General features: G+C 44.6%; 1 protein-coding gene across 1 annotated transcript in view; it reads right to left on the bottom strand.

Moving 5' to 3' along the window:
- Nucleotides 1-21248, bottom strand: part of LOC147611789 (nucleotide/nucleic acid binding protein) — a 53589-nt gene that overhangs the window by 13145 nt on the left and 19196 nt on the right. Inside the window, exons 4-6 of the mRNA XM_086783621.1 lie at nucleotides 14776-15641; nucleotides 14225-14356; nucleotides 14007-14099 (exon numbers count right to left, since the gene is read on the bottom strand). Coding sequence (XP_086639747.1) covers nucleotides 14007-14099; nucleotides 14225-14356; nucleotides 14776-15641 — 1091 coding nt within the window. The remainder of the gene's footprint in view (nucleotides 1-14006; nucleotides 14100-14224; nucleotides 14357-14775; nucleotides 15642-21248) is intronic.

Genomic DNA, 21248 nt, shown 5'->3' with positions numbered 1-21248 from the left:
TCGCTTTGTCCTTGCATTTCGCGGTCAGTCAGTCAGTCAATATGTCTGCTCAGTCTTGTGGACATAGTTCAGCTTGTTTTTTACAGTTATCCAGAAGAAGAATTAAAGCAAATACTCCTGCTTGCAAGAGGGGGGGGGAGGGAGGGGGGGGGGGGGGGGGGGCCTTCAATGGGTAATTCGGGACCCCATATGGTGTCGACTCAACTACATCTATTTTCAGTTTCAGGTATGCTGTTTTTTAAAGGATTGCTAAACTCACTAAACTCAAGTTTAAAGGAAAGGCCCCATTGTTTCACACGGTCCTAGCTTAATGCATGCTACATTGGCATCAGAGCTTGGGAGGTGATTCAACCAGGCAACCTAGGGTGAGGGCATCTGTTGGATGGTAAAGCTGAGATTGGGAAAAACCACTCGCCCAACCACAATGGCATCAAGCTCCAAAGACATCGCAAAAGAAGAACCACCAGTTGAAGAAATGCTTCCGCAAAAAGAAGACGAAGACACCCACACGCTAAAGGAGGAGATACGGCAACTCCAGATTCAACTCGAAAGAGTGCAGATGGAAAAAAATTTGGCAGAATTACAGGCAACCTTGGCCCAACAGGAGACACCTAAAGAACAAAGTTCCTCAATGGAAGTGTCATTGGATGACGGAAAAGGAGGAGCAAGACCGTGAAGCAAGACTGGCTGAGAAAGCCAAATGCAAGGCCAAAGAGGAGCGATTGCGGGCAGAGCTCGAAGCGAAGGCATACCACGAGGCTCGAGCAACAAGCCCGAGAAGACTTGCAGGAACAGTTCCAACATGCGCTTCGGTAACTTCTTTCTACCCTACTCAATCCTCCACAACCCCAGCCTTAGCCTCGACAACAATTATCCGTGCCTCACCGAACTTCACCAAGTACGACAGCAAGTGCGACCATTCAGTTGTGACTCAGTTTATTCACCAGTTTGTTGCCCACTTTCCTCAGAAACCCAGGACAAAGTCCATCTAGCGGCTCCACACCTCACGGGTGATGCAGTCACTTGGTGGCAACATTGGTCCCGTTTGCATACAAATCCTTACACTGGCTTACTGGACTATGATTGGGACACTTTTGTGTAAGTTTCTACCTCCATAGTACATGACAAATCTAGAAGATGAGTTCTACAAACTCACCCAGAACGGTTCCCCTGTGCTCACTTACTCCAACAAGGTGATCACATCAGCTCAACACTTGGGGAAGTCCGAGGAGGAGAAGCTCAAGCAGTTCATTCGAGGATTGGATCCAAACATTCGGTTCCCGTTAGAAATTTTGAACCTCAGACATGTGACAGGGTTTTGACTCTTGCGTAGAATCATGAGATGATACTCAATGGAGGCAAGCCCAAGACCGCTCCAGTCACCCCCAAACCTCAGCAGCAAACGCAGACCACCCAACAGAACCAAGCGTCTAACCAGCAGTCAGGTAAGGGGGCCTCAACCACCAATGATGTTCAGCTTTTGCCTGCTTTGAATGCGGTACCCGCAATGGTATTCAATGATAAGCAGGAAGGCGGAGTTGAGGAGTGTAAGAAAGGTCTTATCAGAGCTTATGGCATAGCGAAGGGGCAACAGTTTGCTGTTCTCTTCGACATGAGAAGTTTAGAAGATGCCATCTCTCCACAGTTGGCGACCAAGATGCAATGTGCCCTTGTGCCGTATCATTTGGACGTCGACGGGTTCACTCCCAGCCTACGTTCTCATATTTCTCAGAAAGCTCAACAGTTTGCCTTCACAATTCGAAAGGCCCAGTTTCAGAGAGACTTGATTGTCTCGCCCCTTCTCGGGTGCGACATGATCCTTGGGATTAAAAGGTTCCGCCAGTATGCGCCCATTCCTGATTGGAGGCAAGACATCTTCACAATCATCGAAGCTTTGCCTGAGCCTACTATGATTCGCGGGGATCGGAGTATTCACATCTTCAAGCCAGTAGAGCTATCAAAAAGGGAGCTAAGTGTGCAACGATATATGTCCGCCAACGGCGGCAGATAGCGACATCCACCACGAGTCCATTAGAACCCCAGATCTGTTAGAATTGTGCATCTCAGTGTTATGGGGCTTTTACCATTTATCTAGTATTTTATTGTATTACTCCTATTTATTTGTCATGTGAGCAGTCGGCCAGTCCTAGAGGCAGTCGGCCAGCTCACTCATGCACTATATAAGGAGTTCCCCATTATTCACTACTCCATCCATTTTCCCTTGCACATAGTTCAACATCCAGTTGCTGGCCATTGCCATTGTAAAGCTTTACTGCTATTATAAAAGGTGATCTTGTCCAATTCTCTCTCTCTCCTTTGCACTCTCTCATATGTTTACTGTTTATGCTTCCGCCTGTGCTATCTCCTTCATGGTATCATACGCTTAGGTCCAGGCTGCTCCAAACTCTGCAAATCTGCCCACCTTGTTGTGTGTTTTGCTTCCATCACTTCTCCGGCTGCAGATCAGTCCATACATTAGCTGCGTTTTCAGTACCTTGCTGCGTTTCTGGTCCAGCCCTCTTCTGGTTGCTGTCGGCCAGCCCTACAGGCTGTGTTTTGCTCTTCAGAGGCAGATTTTGAAGTGTTTTGGCTGCGTTTTCTACTACAGCATCTGTTGGTGGTGCGTTTCTTGCTCGTGGTGCTGCCAGACAAGTGGCTCTTCACTGTCTTCTTCCTCCACGAGTCCCTGCCCTTCCGGTAGGCGGTTCCCAGTGGATCTTGGACTGTTTTGCTGCTGTCCCGCCTCTTTCTCTCTACGGTTTGAGAGGGGGCTGTTTGTTCCTGGTGCCTCACTTCGTTGGTAAGCACTTGAGAGAAGTGTTTGAGAACTGAGATTTGTTCTTTGCTGCTGTGGATATGGCTCCCATCTGTACGAACAAAGGGTGAGCAAGATGAGATTAGGGAGGGTACAGTAGCTTTAGAGATGATTATGCGATAATAAAAGATTAAAGAAGCTTGTGGAAGAGGATTAGAGAGAGATTAAGAGCTTAGAGAGTTGAAATGAGCTTGAAAAATGGGTTTCCCACCATAGAATATGATTAGGAAGCCTTTTTCTAAGGTAAAAACACCTTTTTGGAGAGAAAACCAAAATTTCAATTTTTTAAGGTTTTTTTTTGGCCGAGTTGCACTTTTTTATTTAAAAATGTTCGCCCATGTCATTTCAAAAAGGATATTTGACCCTTGCCTTGAACTTTGGTGTGACCTCTAGAGAGGATGACAAGTTGAAAGGACCCAACTACGCTCATTGGAAGCTTCAGATGTGGGTCTGGTTCATCCACAAGGGTTTGTGGGACATTGTTCAGGGCACTGAAAGGAAGCCCAAGCGTCCTCAAAACTCTAGGTGGTGGACTTAGGATCAAGAGGATGAATTTGTTGTGGAATTACAAGACTGGGAGAATTTGTTGTGGAATTACAAGACTAGGAGAATCGGGACTCAAAGGCGCATTCAGTGCTTGTGCGGACCATCACCGAGGTGGTCTCCTCGGCAATGCAAACTCTCACCATGGTCAAAATTGGAGGATCTCTTTGCTCGAGATTCATTGATGAGGACAGTTACCTTGCGGGGGCAGCTCTACGGCTTGTTATTTCTTGAAGGCAATTCCATGCAGTCTTTTCTCATGAAGGCCAAGGTTATCCATGATCAGTTACTCGCTATGGGTGCTACTTTGTCCCTTCTCAGTTGGCTGCTCTTATCCTCACCAAGCTTCCTCCAGACTATGATGTTATTTCTCGATCTTTGCGGTGCTAGGTCACTTCCACTCAGTTGGATTTTGATGATCTTAGCTCCCTACTTTTGGAGGAGTCATCCGTTCTCATCTCACAGGGTAAGTTGAAGGTGTCAGTCAACAGCTCTGACCATGCACTTTCCTCAGTTCAGAAGAAAGATCGGAGTCGCTGCTTTACTTGTGGAAAAAGAGGCCATCTGTCCAAAGATTGTTTGTCCAAGAAGAAGGACAAGACCAAGGGCAAGGCTTCATCTCAGAGAAAAGACAAAGACACGACACAAGATAGTGATACAGATTCTAGTACCACTTCTAGGGCTCCCAGGGCGCTTCCGGCTCAGGAGATCCCAGATGGTATGCTTCTCTAGTACACATGCAGTTTTCCCCCATGTGCTTCCAGCCAGAAGAGGCTTGTGGGCTAGAGAGGGGGCTGATTAAAGCTCCACCTACTGGTGCATGGGGACCGTGATTCGAAGTTCCAAGCATTAGACATCTGGCAGGACATGGTTATCTTTGGTACAGCAAAGATTATGAATTGGATCTGTTCCAAGTTCATTGTTCGAGACTTTTGGGACGTGATGTGTTCCGTCCACTGTTGGGGATTATGAGTGCAGTGTGTCCAGCAACTCATCATCTATTTTGGAGTTCAGTACACACTTGTTTAGGAATTCATGGCCAAGCAAAGTTCTTTGCTGTTCGTGGTGACATCTTGTTTCGAGGAAACAAGTTGGTGTGTGCTCTCTCCAAGGTGATTCTAGTATTCGCGATGCTGGGGGGGTCCATGGTTGCATCTTCATCGACTTATCTTCTTTCGACTCTTGCATACTATGAGCTGCAAAGGAGGTGTTAGAATTGTGCATCGCAGTGTTTTGGGGCTTTTACCATTTATCTGGCATTTTATTGTATTTGTCCCGTGAGCAATCGGCCAGCCCTAGAGGCAATCGGCCAGCTCACTCATGCACTATATAAGGAGTTCCCCATTATTCACTCCTTCATCCATTTTCCCTTGCACATAGTTCAACATCCAGTTTGCTGGCCATTGCCATTGTAAAGCTTTACAGGTGTTATAAAAGGTGATCTTGTCCAACTCTCTCTATCTCCTTTGCACTCTCTCATATGTTTCCTGTTTATGCTTCCACCTCTGCTATCTCCTTCATCCTCCAACAGTTTCAGGACATCATGTTGAGGGATGATCTTCCACCAAGACCCCCACCCACTCGTCCTGCAGACCATCGTATCAAATTGGTACCTAGAGCTGAGCCACTCAGTAAGTTTCCATATCGTCTTTCCAAGGCGTTGGAAGCGGAGTTGGAGACGCAACTAGCACAGTTGCTGAGGTCTGGTTTCATCATGCCTTCTTCCTCTCCATTTGCTGCACCTATCCTGTTTGTGCAAAAGAAAGATAAGACCGCACGTCTTTGTGTGGATTACCAAGCCTTGAACAAGTTGACAATCAAGAATAAGTTCCCAATGCCAAGGATAGATTACATCCTAGAAAGGTTGAACGGTGCTCAGTACTTTACAAAGATCTACCTCAAAAGTGATTATCATCAAGTCAGGATTTTCGAGGCCGATATTCCAATCCGAACAGAACGAGAGCATTATGGGTTTGTGGTCATGCCTTTTGGTTTGACCAACGCACCGGTGACATTCAACAATCTTCACCGTACTCATCGGTATATGTCTGTTCATTTTTTTGGATGACATTTTGATCTTTTCTACCACTGCAGAGCAGCACGTGAAGGATGTGCAGAAGGTCTTGCAACTTTTGCGAGACAACGAACTTTACGTTACTGCAAAGAAGAGCATATTTGGAGTTCAAGAAGTTTAGTACCTGGGCTATGTGATCGGTTCCGATGGCATCCGCCTTGATCCTGAAAAGATAAAGGCAATCCTCGATTGGAACGTTCCAAAGACAGCCCAAGAGATTCGTTCCTTCGTGTTTTTGTGCCAAGCATATAGCTCGCATATGGATTGGTTTTCTAACATTGCCGCGCCATTGACAGATTTGCTCAAGGGTGTGCAGACTAGAAGACATAAAGTTTCAATTACAGATAAGGCTTTAGAGACTTTCTTTGCTTTGCGAAAGGTAGCTTCCAAAGCACCAATTCTCAAGCTTGCATCATGGGATGACCCTTTCGAGGTAACACTGATGCTAGTAATCTTGCCATAGGAGCAGTTTTGCAACAGGAAGGCAAACCAGTGGCATATTATAGCAAGAAGTTAAATGACGTAGAAAAAAATTATTATGTATATGACAAAGAGTTGCTAGGGGTTTTCACAGCCTTGAAGCAGTGGAAACCTTTCCTTTATGGAAGGGAATTTACTATGAAGACAAATCACCAGGCCTTGAAGTGGTTACAAACCATGCCAAATGCCCAGTGGAGCGATACATAGCACCGGTGGAGTCAGTTGTTCCAACAGTTTGGAGGAATGATTGAGTATGTACCGGGTAAGAACAATCCCGTAGCAGACGCTCTGAGTCGCAAAGGTAGTGTTCAGGCAGTTCAGGAGTCCACTGTGTTAGAGATACAGGGAAAAGATTTAGATAGTATGAAGATACAGTGTGTGGATTGTCCAGAATTTGGAACTCCTTACAGTATGGCCCTTTATTCAGAACTGGGTCCTTCCACCATTCAAGACGGTTGGCTCTTTTACAAGGGTCGACTATGTATTCTCAGGGAGAAAAGACCGGCACTCCTCCATGATGCCCATGATTCACTGGTTGGTGGTCATCGCAGGATCAACAATACCTTGGAGAAGTTAGACACAGATCGTTTTATTGGCCGAAGATGCACAGGGATGGATGTGTACGAAATGCGCATCATATAGATGGGAATGAATGGATGGATGGATGCGATGAGAATAGGAGTGATGAGAATGTGAGGTGAATAGATGTGATGAGATGTAATGCGAATCAGATAGATGGGAAGAAAGAATGGATGGATGGATGTGATGAGAATAGAAGTGATGAGAATGAAAGGTAAATAGATGTGATGATATGTGATGCGAATCAGATAAATGTGAATAAATAGATGAGATGTGATGTCATGTGAATCACGATGTAAATGAACGATAAGGGACGTGAATGAATGTGTTAGCATGTGAATCGGGATGTGAATGAACGAGATGTGCTATGTTTCTCAGTGTCCCATATGTCAAAAAGTGAAAGTACCTCATACCAAACAGGCAAGGTTGCTTCAGCCATTGCCTGTTCTTGAGGGTCCGTTTCAAGACATTTCAATGGATTTTGTTGGATCCGTTCCCGCATCTACTGGATCTCGGAATACTCAGTGTATGACAATAGTTGACAAGTTTAGTAAATTTTGTATACTTATACCATGCAAACAGACGACCACAGCAAAAGATATTATTCGGCTCTTTCTCCGACATTGGTACCCAGTTTGTGGTTTGCCACAGACCATTACTTCAGATTGGAACCCAAAGTTTACATCTCACTTCTAGCGAGCTTTGTTCGATAACTTTGGTGCTAAATTGCAATTGTCCAGTGCATTCCATCCCCAGACCGATGGCCAAACCGAGATTTACAATTAGTTGGCTTTCGATGTGCTTAAAGCGTACTAGCATGATCAGCAGTCGAAGTGGGAGCTTCATCTCCCATTGGTACAGGCGATTCTCAATGATACTCACTCATCCAGTGTTGGCATAACTCTGTACGAGGCAACCTTTGGTCGAAGATTTTCATCTCTTCTCACGAGGATGATCTCTCCTTCCTTTGGAAGCCAACAAGACAACATAAACTTTTTCAGCCCATCATTGAGTCCATCAAAGAGCATCTTACGAAAGCTCAGGAGGCTTACACCTGAGAGGCAAACAAGTCACAGAGAGACGTCAATTTCAAGGAAGGTGAATGGGTTTATTTAAGGATCATGAAGCAAAGACTCAAGCAAGTGGGCAAGCGCTGTCAAAGTTGTCATTTGGAATTTTTGGTCCTTTTCCCATCATAAAGAAGATAAGCGACGTCGCCATGCAACTCAAATTGCCAGACAGTTGGACGATGCACAATGTCTTCCACGTCTCTTGGTTAAAGCCTTATATTGGACCTTCATTGCAGAATGTTCCAGAAGAGCAGTAGCCAGAAATGATTGATGAAATAAAAGTGATAGAGCTTGAGCAGATCCTTTCACACCGCTGGAAGCATGGTTCTTGACGATGTCTTTGCCAATTTTACACCAAGTTCAAACATCAAGGGAACCATGAAGCCGTTTGGCTAGATGAAGAATTTTTCCTTGAGTATCCACAGTTATTGGCGGATTACCTCGAAGCTATGAACCTGCCGCCAAGCTAAGCAAGAGGGAATGTCACGTGCACCTATACACTGTGGTACACGTAGGGAATGTCACGTGCACCCATGCCCTGTGGTACACGGTGGCTCATCAACAGTGCAAGATTCATGTACAGAAGTAGTACCTTTTAGGGTTTATTTGTCGTATGTCGTGACCCCTTTGTGAACCCAGTCCAAGACATGTCAGGCAAGAGCTATGTAGGTCAGCAGCCCGGCCTTAAGAGTGTCGCGTCAGTCCACTTAACCCACTGTGGAGAATTCAGCAAGCATTCATCATTCAGGAGCATGTAGAGGTCAGCCATAGCAGTAGATTGCATTAGGAGCATGTAGTTGCATATCATTTAGAAGGGGGCCAGCCCATGTGGTGGCTAGCCTTGCAAGGGGTAGTCAAGACCCCTTGGTTTGCTTATTAGACCAGTCGGCCAGACCCTTGGGGGTCTCAAGGCCCAATCAACCATAAAAAATGGCAGCCGGCCAAGTGCTTTCAGCCCAAGGCATAGAAGCTCAGTCTCTTCAGGAGTTTGCAGCACACCTTCCCTCAGTCCTCGGGCCGGTGTATTACTCTCGAAGATAGCTTCACAGACGCCTAAAGCCTATGCACAGTTCTGCCCAACGTTTGGTCGCTTTGTCCTTGCATTTGGCAGTCAGTCAATCAGTTTGTCCGCTCAGTCTTGTGGACACAATTCAACTTGTTTACAGTTCTCCAAAAGAAGAAATAAAGCAAATACTCTTGCTTGGAGGAGGGGGGCCTTCAGTGGGTAATTTGGGACCCCATCTGGTGTCAACTCTACATCATCTATTTTCAGTTTCATGTATGCTGTTTTAAAGGATTGCTAAACTCACTAAACTCGGGTTTAAAGAAAAGGCCCCATTGTTTCACACCATCCTAGCTCAACGCATGCTACACCATAGGCCTTAGGGTTAGGGCTAGCAGTACATAGCCCTAAGGAGGATGCAAGATATCCTCCATGGCTGAGGAGAAGAGATAGAGAAAGAAAGAAAAAAAGAAAGCTATATTAGCATCTTCACGCCAAAGTGACCTATGAGACCATAGGAACTAAAAATGAAAAGCTAAACCTGGTAGTAGAACTGAGAGTGTATAGCTCCCTACCCTCATCCTAATTATTAATATATCCCTCATCAAGAGCTGCTGCATGGTGCTCAGGGTGGTGGGACTGAGTTGGCGAGAAAAGGTCCTATAATGGAAGATGATGGCCGCGATCTGCCTGAAGTATGGTATACAGGCCCCCACGTATGACCTCAGCCACACATAGCGAAACAGAGTGATCCGGCAGGATATCATACTCAGAGGACTTGGAGATCACCCACACAACCACTCGGGATGAAGATAAGCTTCTACCACGACCACATGCTTCACTTGACAGAGGATGGCTTCATCACACGGCCGAGATAAATGCATACACACCTATCTTTTGGAGTGAGATGTGCGATTGGCTAGATCCGTACATCCTCCCATTAGCTACGGATATAGACAGCCAGATATGGACCAGTGAGGATTGCACCAGCAAATCAGATATGTGAGCTATGTATAATGTCACACAAAGGTTGAGACAGAGGAGTATTACATATTAGATGCCCGGTATACTACGAGATCAGGGGGAGATTCCATTGTCTCTTCCATGATGGATTTGGTCCACTTTCTAGGGTCATGGACTACCATGATCAGAGATGCCTAGGACTCTTCCTCTTGGAGCTTTGCAGACACATAGAGTCCCTACTACACCACGGGCCAACAGCAGCGAGGGGTCCGAGGGAGAGGGCACTTACAGACTTCTTCAGGGCATAGACTTTTAGAGCAGTCCCCCCTCCATCTGCATCCCATGCACAGACCTCTACAACAGCCCCCACCCTATCACCTGAACCCCAGCAACAGCAACAATTAGACAGAGCCACTAAGCTTTGCAAAGCACTATGCCCTTGCCCACAGGGGCCTCGCTAGAGGGGGGGGGGGGAGAGAGAGAGAGAGAGAGAGAGAGAGAGAGAGCAAAGCTCAAGAGAGAGACAATTGCATAACTCGATGATGGTTGATTAATGATATGAAAGATTGTTGTACAATGTTCACCAAGTACATGCTTTTGTAGGTTGTAAACCTTATCTTTTGACTCAATCAAATTACACACTACAGTAGACTAATGCCACATGGCACACTTATCTTATCCAGATATAAGGGTGTGTTCACAGCTAGGCAAGTGTTCACACACACATACATATGAACAAGGTCACACACACACACACACACACACACACATGAACAAGGTCACACACAGCTAGGCAAGTGTTCACACACACATACATATGAACAAGGTCACACACACACACACACACACACACACACACACAGGGGGTGGATACACACATATACAAAGCCCTTAACATGGGTACATACAGAAGATAGACACACAATGCACATTCGAGCTATGAAATACCTACCCAACAAACCACCCTTCGAAGCGAAGGTGGTGAGACCCTCACACAAAGATTACTACCACCTACCCCATCCAACCTGCCTTAGAGCTAGACTCACCATCTCCAACTCCCGTGCCATGATAGTCTCTCCTATCGGGGTAAGACCAAGGCAATGAGGCCAGCCCTTAGTCACCCCCTGGCTCCTATCTGGGATACAATACAGAGCCTTTTATAACATTAAGGTGAAAAAACACACACACACATTATTACATCTCGTTTTGGGGGACGTCCCAAGCACACAACCCATGACGCCAAATAAAAAGAAAATAATGAAGGCAAGAACACAGGCGCGGGAAGCACAACACAAAAAACTACTAATTACTTTTGGAAGTTTAGACGCTTTCCGAGCATGTGTAAGAGAGAAGCTCGATTGCTTCCGGCGCCGCTTCCATGCTACTGCTTCACCCATGGCACTATGGGGGCATCAATGCATCGTGGGAGGCTTCAATTTTGCCAAATTTGGCCCAATGTCGGAAAAGCCCCAAATTTTTAAACTTGGGGAGGCTTCAATTAGGTACATTTTGCCCAAATTTTGAAAAGCCCTAGTTTTTAAAGTTTGCAAAAGCCTCAATTCAATAACTTTTTCCTTAATTTGTAAAAACCCCAAATTCTAAAAACCCTGATTTTTGCAAGTATAGGGTGATATGCTGATGTAGTTGACATGTTGCTCATGGACTGTGTCGGCGGCTCCCTTTCTAATAAAAACATTATATAAGGCTTTTAATAAGCATTACGTAAGGCTTTAAGCCTTAATTACTTCCACGCGGCAAGGATCCGACGGGGAGAGAAGACAATTCGACCAGAGACGCGCGAAGATGGCATTCGGTGGTAGGAGCAACGAGAGGAGCAGCTGAAGCGGACAGAGGTGACCAAGAGGGTAGCTGCGCAAAGGCAAGCGTCACTCCAGGAAGCGCAGGTACAGTTGAAGGATGCGAGCCTACAGCTTGTTCGTGACTCCGTGTTTGTAGCAGCACGATGACTAGGACCAAACCCTAATTTGTGTCTATCAGACCACAGGCCTTACGGTTAGGGTTAGTAGTACACAACCCTAAGGAGGATGACAGATATCCTCCATAGCTGTGGAGAAGAAATAAAGAAAAAAAGAAAGAAAGAAAGTTATATTAAACATCTTCTAAAGACCCAATGGGTCTATGAGACCAAAGTGATACAATGCTATCCATGGTATGTCTCATCATGGAAAAGGAAAACAAAACAAGTACAACTAACATAGCTCTCGTCAAGTAGAGGCTGATCCAATGATCATCATGTGGGAGTACATGGGATATGGAAGAGAAGAAGAAGAAGAAAAAGATATATTAATGTCTTGCAAAAGACCCGTCTATGAGACAAAAGGTGTACAATGTGTCCATGGAATCTCATCATGGAGAAAAAGACAACATAGCAAAAAGACCTAACACTAATCCCTAGGTAGATGTATGGATCATCATCGTCATCCTCATGAGAGAGAGAACAATGCTCAGGAGAGAGAAGTTGCATAACTTGATGATGGTTGATTAATGATATGAAAGATTGTTGTACAATGTTCACCAAGTACATGCTTTTGTAGGTTGTAAACCTTATCTTTTGACTCAATCAAATTACACACTACAATAGACTAATGCCACATGGCACACTTATATTGTCCAGATATAAGAGTGTGTTCACACGTAGACAAGTGTTCACACACACATATATATGAACAAGGTCTCACACACAAGGTGGACACACACATATACATAGCCCTTTTGGGGGCAATTCAAACACGAACACAAGCGGGTACACAAACACAGGTACATACAAAAGACAGACACACATACGAGCTCTGAAATACCCAACAGCATATAGCCTCTCTTTGACATTGAGATAATGTATCTTTATGTGCTTGGTGAGAGCATGCAAGACTAGACCCATGCTACAACCATAGCACTCTGTCAGTGACAATGCGAGTGGGTGTCTGTTGACTCCCACAAAGATTTGCCGTCAATCTCCTTAGCCATACACACTAAACTGTAGTAGTGAAAGCTGCCCTGTACTCAGCTTCACTCAGCTTCACATGAAGATGTAAGCACAGTAGGTTGCTTTTTGCTCAGTCATGATATGCATGAGCTCCCAAGAAAAGAGCAATTCCCATTTCCATTTGTGGACTAGCTTGTGTCATAATCACCAGCCCAATCCAAATCATTATAAGCATGGAGCTGAAAATCAACCCCCCCCCCACCCCCACGCACATGCGGGGGGCATAGAACAAACCAAGAGACTTATAACGACATATGATTAGCCAACTATGATTTGCCTAGTATATATCACTAAACCCAAGCTACCAACCTAGCTGGTGAGTTAGCACATGAATATCTCCAATCACACCTACTATGATTACTTGCTAATTAAGGTGGCCACTAATCATGCAGGGCCATGTAACCACATTTAGATTGTGATATTTCTTGTTTGACTCCATGTCTGGGTCCAACAATTATGTAGGAGCACCGTTTTAGGTGCCTAACCTTGACCAAAAGGTTTGGGGCAAAATTGAGATGTTCGACAACAATGACACATGAAATCATCCTCCTAGAGCTCAGAGTTTCACCCCTTGAGGTTGACACAATCTTCTAAACAGTCGCCTATCTTAAAAGGATTGGTTCCTTACATCAAGAAGTAGACCACCTCACTTTAACACCTTCTTCATTCCTTACACATGACATTGTTCTACTATCATATCTATCTTCAATTATACCATTCAGCTAGCTACACCATTCAACGGAAATAGATGATGTCTCCGCAATGGAAAAGACCTCCAACTAGGAAACTGAAACATCTAGGAAATTGCACATCTTTAACATTATACAGTAGATGTATATAGAAACGATGAAAAAAGTTGAGAGAAATAGAGGAGAAACCTAGGATAAATAGAGATATCAAGGAAAACTAAAACTTCACAAGTGAAAGTGTAACGGAATTCCTTAGGTGAGAAACAGAAACAAACGACGGCCGGCCCCTAGAGAAATGGAATTTCTGCAATTTCGGCTAGGAAACAGCCCTTTCATGTCACTATGACCTACACTCAAACTAGGTCATAAGCTAGCTACATTCGAACTATGAGGGATTATAGGACCACTTAGATGGCTTCTCTTTTTAAGCATCCGGATGGACAAATTACTGCCCCTTTAGCAAACAAGTATAGAGACCATACTCAATAGCCACAGGCACTCGTCATCTCTTCCAAATAATAGAGATAACAAGAAACGAGATATACAACACTTTATGTTTGGGCAACAGATCAGATGGAGGGAATCTGACGGTAAATAATTTTTATGAAAGTATGACCACAAACATAATGATGCTATTAAGCCGCTTACAGCAGCCCTTGTTGTGATTGATCATTAATCTCCCTCACCCACAGCACCCTAAGAGTAGCTATTGATCAACCCATGAAAAGAAGATTGCAAAAAAGGAGGAGGGGGAGAGGGAGAGGGAGAGGGAGAGGAAGAGATTACAAATCTTTCTCGGGCATTGATGGAGGCCTTTTAGCTGGCAGTATGTGGAGAAGTCTCCCTTGAAACGTAGACTTATCTAAAGCCTCCATTGCCCTGCATTGAGTCAGTCCCTAGGCAAGTTAATTTCATGCTAAATAATCCTGAATCCAAGATCAATCTAACTTTTCAAATCTAATGCTTCAGGACACACTGACTCGTGAGAAATTCACAAGGCAAACCTTACGGCAGATTCTGGAAGCATGTACAATATATAAGCAAAGCCTTTAGAACGCCTTGTATCCTTATCAAGCACCAAGTGAACTTGAGATAACTGTCCAAATTGGCTAAACAGCCCCTCTAAGTCTTTTTCACTGTATACAAAAAGCATTCAAGAAAGGTCACCTACAAAAGACATACCAGCTTTAAAGGGCAACTGCAAAAAGCAACTTATATATATTCACATATAGGGGGTTTTTGGGGGGTGTTGGTGGGGGGGGGTTGTAACATATATACACACGTGTGTAAATGTGTACATATATACACATATATGTGTGTGTGTGTGTACATGTGTGTGTGTGTGTGTACACACACACACACACACACACATATATATATAATATAATATTACTTATATATATATATATATATATATATATATATTCACACACACACACACATACACACACACACACACACACACACGTACGTGCATGCGTGCGCGCACACGTGTGTTGCTCCTAAACCTATCATTAGCAGGAATTGCCTCTAGTTTGCGGAGGTGCACATGTACCTTGTGGTATAGGAGAGATTTCGCACAAAGAGGCGCCCCGTTTCTGCCACACTTTCTTTCTGCTCTGCCAAAAACTCTTCAGCATGGTTGCTTTGAGCATCTGGTTCCCCAACCTTATCCTCTGTGTCTACAGAGGTGTCATCCAGCCTATCTTTGTCTGTGCTATCCTCAACAGAGGGTGATCTCTCGTTTTCTGCATCCAATAAACTTTCACTGCCAGTATCAGGCAGTTCTACATCCTCCTTTTCATCATCACTCCAATTTTCCCTTGTCCTTTGCTTAAGGTAATCCAAATCTGAAACTGCCTCATCCCTAACCAAGTCATTAGATTCTGCTGGCAGCATCTTTATATCCACCAATCTACCATTTGGCTGTGGTTGGTCTTTAATGGCAGCTTCCTCTTCATTTCCATCATCAGAAGATAATTGCATAGAATTATAGGTTCCTTCGCCACTTCCCTTGGCATTCAATGGCCTTGTCTTTTTCATGTCCACAGACTTGTCCTTCTTTGGTGATTGTCTTGACTCTTTAATCACCACAGACTTACTCTTAGGCTGCTTATCCTTCTTTTGAGAGCCTGCCTTAGAATGCTTCTTACCTTTTTCTTCTTGCTCTTTGCAAGCAAGGGCATCATTGCCCCATAGATTGCTTTTGTTCCGTGGCTGCATAACTTGTAAGAACTCTATAAGCTCAGGCTCTTCAGTTAGGTCTTGGCCATCTTTAGTGGTTGGACCTTTGGATTTGTGCCCAACGGCAGACTGTTCTTCATCCTCAGGGGCCTTGTGAATTTTGTTGTAGGCTGAGCTCCCCTTTGAGTAACGACTCCAGGGGCGGAAATCATTTTGTTCACCAATTGGCCTTGCTATCTGCTCATTATATCCACATTGATCAAAAGCACAGTCACTGAATAGAACATAAAACCTAAGCACATCCAGGGAGAACTAGAAACAAAATTTATCATCTTTATTTGCAGACCATTACCTTAATGACTTGAAAATTTTAATCATTTAGAAATAATACGGATTTATACAAATATAAAGAATCAATTTTCTTTTAGCAACTTTTACTTCGTCCTCATATCAGTAAAGCAAATAATCCGAGAGGGGTGGAGAAGGAAAAGAAGGGTAGGATCACGCTAGGACCGGCGGGGATTCAATTGTTGTTTGAAATGGTTCAGAACAACAAATAGGTATCAAACAATTATTGAGTTACCTGTAACTTGGAACATGTAGTGGCTTGCAAGTTATGCAAGAGGACAAGATTTGCCTTGCTTCTTGTGGAAGAACAAGATAGGCTTGTGCACCAAATAAGGGCAAGATGTTATCAAGCTTGACATAGTTGCAAGTCCCTGCAGCAAGAATTGTTATAAGCCTTGCTCCCAAAGGAAGATAATATCACATATGCTTGCTTCTCGCCAGTGAGCAAGGTTGGTTTGCGAGGGCAAGGGCAAAGATGCAAGTAGTGGTGGGGAAAGGCTTGCACTCAAAGGAGAGTAAGATTACAGGCCCTGATTGTGGGGCAAGTTGAAAAAGAACGTTCAATCGTCCATTGGATAGAAAAAGAAAAATCATCAAGGTTGTCACAAGGCAATGACGTGATTTCTTGAACAATATCACAAAGCAGTGATGTCCTCAATGGAGTCGCACTTGAAACATTGACTGGCCCTTCGCTTGGTTCAGAACTCCTCCTGAAAGAGTCATATCCTCGATTCTCCCCCGCTAGAACTGATGCTATCCTCCATGCCTGAACAGCTCCATCTTTAGGAATCTCCTTGCCCTTTCGCTACTAGACTTTCAACAAAGTTCTAGACTTGGAACTCTCCCACGTCTCCAAGGTTGTAGAAAGATGAACTACGCCTGAAAGATCACGGGGCTGAGGTGCGTGAACATCTATGTGCAAGGACGGTTTCAAACCATCCATAAAGGGCTCAACTTGATCCAACCGTCCCATGATCCTCAAGAGCATGAGCAGAAGCTTCCATAAACGTGCTAAGTAGTCGGTTACCTACTCACCTTGTTTTTGGACAAAGTTCTCCCATTGCCACTTTAGCTCACAGTAATAGTCCACATAAATTACTATTTCAAGATTGCCTTGCGGCAATCATCCCAACAAGTCACGCACTGGTGCCAAAGGTGGTCTTCCCACTGTTAACACATTCATCCCCAGTTTCTGCCCATTTCTTGTGTCCTTTTGGTCCCTTTTGCATGGCCCTTGATATGCATGGCCCTTGATTGTGGGCTGGCCACCCCTATTTTACATATTTTTCTCGGATTTTTCCCAGCCTCTATGGTTTTTTCCCAGTCGGCCAGCTACCGATGTCCAGTCAGCCAGCATATGTAGCTCCAGTCGGCCAGCTCTCCCCACCTATAAATAGGCGGGCTGGCCTCTCACTTTTTCATCTTGCCTTGTTTATCTTTTGCTCCCTCACTTATGAGACTGCTTGTGTCTCTTGCTTGGGATTGTATTGCTTCAGTATATTCAGCATAGTTGCTCCATATCTCTCTCTCTCTTGCACTCTCTATTCAGCACACTATAGTGCCCTATTGCTTCCGCTCTTTGCACTCTTTCATGGTATCATCGCTCCCGGTTCAGCGATTCCATCTGCTGAATGGGAGAGTTAATTAGGGTTTCATGTGGGAGACATACACAGATAAGAAGGGGGAGAGAGAGAGAGAGAGAGAGAGAGAGAGAGACATATGTGGGAATAAGTCAACTCAAGAGTATGAGTGTGTGACTCCCCTATCACACATGTATATTTGCACTAGTACACATAGTGCACTTAGTACATTAAAAGTACTAAGTGTACTATGTACTATAACTTATGGGCTTGTACACACTACAAGGGTGGGCATAATGCCTTTACCCCAACAACCTCCCACTTAAAGGCAAAGTGCCCTTAAATGAAGGAAAAGAAAAAATCAGCATGTACATGATAATATACAAGGCCATATCAAGGCTGAAACTGGCCTCATCCAATGCCCATCAAGTGTCTGCAATGAGCAAACCGCTCTGGAGGCAAACTCTTTGTCAACAGATCAGCCGGGTTGTCATCCGTATGAATCTTAACAAGCTGAATTTGCTTGTTCTCTATCACCTCTCTGCTGATGAAGTGATACTTCACATCCACATGCTTCGTCTTTGCATGAAAGACAGGGTTCTTTGCCAACTGGATGGCACTCTGACTGTCACAATGCAACAATGGAATATCCCCTGTATAACCAAAATCAACCACTAACCGAGATAGCCATAATGCCTCCTTGCAAGCCTCTGTGGCTGCAATATACTCGGCCTCTGTAGTAGATAAGGCAGTGCACTTCTGCATCCTGGATATCCATGACACAGCACCTCCTATGAATGTAAACACATAACCGGTAGTAGACTTCCGGTTATCTGGATGACCGGCATAATCCGAATCCGTGTAACCATGCACTAATGCATCCTGTTTGCCAAAACAAATGCACATATCCTGTGTGCCCTTCAAGTATCTCATGACACCTTTCACTGCTTCCCAATGCTTCTTGCCAGGGTTGGCCATGTATCTAGAAACTACTCCCACTGCAAATGCAATGTCCGGCCTAGTAGCAACCATGGCATACATGAGACTGCCACAAGCTGAAGCATACGGAATCTTGGCCATATCAGCCCTATCACTATCCGACTGTGGGCTGTCCATAGCACTGAGTTTCACATATGGAGGCAAAGGAGTACTAGTCTTCTTCCCCCCGTCCATATTGAACCTCTGCAAAACTTTGCCAATGTATTCCTTCTGAGACAAATACAACACATGCTGATTTCTGTCTCGAAGTATCCGCATACCCAAAATGTGATTTGCATCACCCAACTCCTTCATATCAAAGGTTTGATGCAGCCTCTTCTTCAAGGCATCCATCTCTTTACGAGATTTCCCGGCAATCAACATATCATCAACATACAAGATGAGGATCAATAGACTGCCATCCAAAGCTTTCTTGGTGTATAAGCAGTGATCTATGTCACTTCTCCTGAAATCCTGGGATTTCATGAATGTATCAAATTTATGATACCATTCCCTTGGTGCCTGTTTGAGCCCATAAGGACTCTTTTTCAGCTTGCATACAAGCTTCTCCTTTCCATTCACTGCATAACCCTCTGGCTGTTGCATATATATCTCCTCATGGAGATCACCGTGAAGAAAAGCAGTCTTCACATCCATCTGAATCAAATCCAGATCATCATGAGCAACCAAAGCTAATACAGCTCTAAGTGTGGTCATTTTGACCACTGGAGAGAAGATCTCATCAAAGTCCACACCATATTCCTGCTTGAAGCCCTTAGCCACTAACCTGGCTTTGTATCTTGGCTTTGCATCAGGTGCAACTTTGAGTCTGTAAACCCACTTGCAAGGCAAAACCTTCTTGCCTGTAGGCAAATGCACCAACTTCCATGTTCCATTTTTGTGCAGAGAATCCATCTCTGACTTCATGGCACGCTCCCAAAGAGCCTTGTCTGCCCTCTGTAAAGCCTCCTTATAACATGAGGGCTCCCCACAGTCAGTGAGCATCAAGTAGTCAACCCCTGGAACAAACTTGTCAGGGGCTCTGGAGGGTCTTGTGGACCTCCGTACCCAATGACCATCATTTGCAGGTTGCTGTCCAGCCTGCATATCACCTATTGGTGGCTCCTGTTCCATGCCATAAGGCTGAAAAATCATGCCCGGTATCTCGTCTAACTGTGGGATATCCATAGGGATATCTTCTGCCATCTCTGGCTGTCCATTTGGACCATTTTCAGCACCATTTAAGGGCTGGTTTTGCTGCTGTAATGGCTGATTTACAGCCCTTGGTTGTTGTCCATGATGTCCATCATCATCAAAGATGACTCTGCCAGGCTCCTGTTGCCTTGCAGGCTCCTTATACATGCATGTTTCATCAAAAATGACATCATTGCTGCATATAATCTTTCTATTCACGGGATCCCAAAGTCTATACCCCATTTCACCTCTGTCACCATATCCTAGGAATATGCATTTGTGAGACTTAGGATCAAGTTTGGTGCGCATTTCCCTGCGTATGTGCACGTACGCAACGCAACCAAACACTCTCAAGTGCTTGTATGACGGAGGCTTCCCTGTCCATACTTCCTCTGGCACTTTCCCACCAAGCCTCGTGTTAGGTGACCTGTTTATAAGATGAACGGCTGTCATAACAGCTTCAGCCCAAAAACCATGAGGTAACGCAGCATGTGACACCATAGAACGGATCTTCTCCTGAATGGTCCTGTTCATCCTCTCTGCTGTCCCGTTTTGTGGAGGATCATAAGGAGTAGAGAGCTTCCTCTTGATGCCTTTAGCATCACAAAAGTCCTGAAACTGTTTGGACATATACTCCCCACCATTGTCGGAACGCAAAGCCTTCAGTGTTTTGCCAGTTTGATTCTCAACAAGAGCAACAAACTTCTCAAACACTGAGAATGTATCACTCTTCAAACGAAGAGGATAAATCCACACCTTGCGTGTGGCATCGTCAATAAATGACACAAGATATTTTGCCCCTCCCAAAGAAAGCTGAGGCATCTCACATACATCTGTATGCACAAGCTCTTACTGAGCATCTTTCTGTCCAAGAGCTTTCTTATGGGGGCACTGGAGTTGCCTGCCATATATACAATGCTCACAAAACTGAAAACTTGAAAACTTTAGAGAAGGCAAGTAACCCAAACGAGACAATTGCTCCATTCCTTTGACACTCATGTGTCCCAACCGGCTATGCCACATAGAGATTTCCGGCAGCTCGATTGCATTTACATTAGCATGGTGACAAACACCTGCATGCATGAAGTAAAGAGTGTCCACCTTAGAGCCTCTGGCAACAACCAGTGAGCCCTTACTAATCTTCCACTTTCCACGACCAAATGTGGTAACATAATCAGCATCATCAAGCTGTCCAGTAGAAAGCAGGTTCTTCTTGATCTCAAGCACATGCCTGACATCATGGAGCATAAGCTGTGAGCCATCTGAAAACACAAGCCTCACATCACCTCTGCCAAGAATCTTGCATGCATGGTTGTCACCCAAATAAACTACTCCTTCATTGCCAGCAGTATACCTGACAAACAAGTCTCTGCAACCTGTGACATGAAAGGAGGAACCTGAATCAATGATCCATGAGTGCATACCATGACCATCTCCTGCAAGTAGTGAATGGGCATCAAGTGAAGACGTGAATAGGACCTCATCCTCACTGTCACCTACATGTGACACATTGATTTCTTCAATCTTGACTCCACTTTTGCCCTTTGGCTTCATCTTTGTCTTTGTCTTTGCCTTTTCCCTTTTCCTTTTGATCATTTTTCCATTTGTAGCATTGCTTTTTGATGTGTCCCTTCTTGCCACAATAATGGCATTCCAAGTCCTTTTTGAAGCGGGACTTGCTCCTTCCCCGTTCTTGGCTTTTACCCCTTTGTTGGGATCTCCCACGTGCATTCATTGCATTGGA

This window comes from Cibotium barometz, chromosome 46, assembly GCF_041138505.1.
Source record: "Cibotium barometz isolate CiBa-2024 chromosome 46, ASM4113850v1, whole genome shotgun sequence".
In the NCBI taxonomy this organism is placed as follows: Eukaryota; Viridiplantae; Streptophyta; class Polypodiopsida; order Cyatheales; family Cibotiaceae; genus Cibotium; species Cibotium barometz.
The sequence above is the reverse complement of the archived record's forward strand: the minus strand, read 5'-3'. Positions and strand labels throughout refer to the sequence as shown.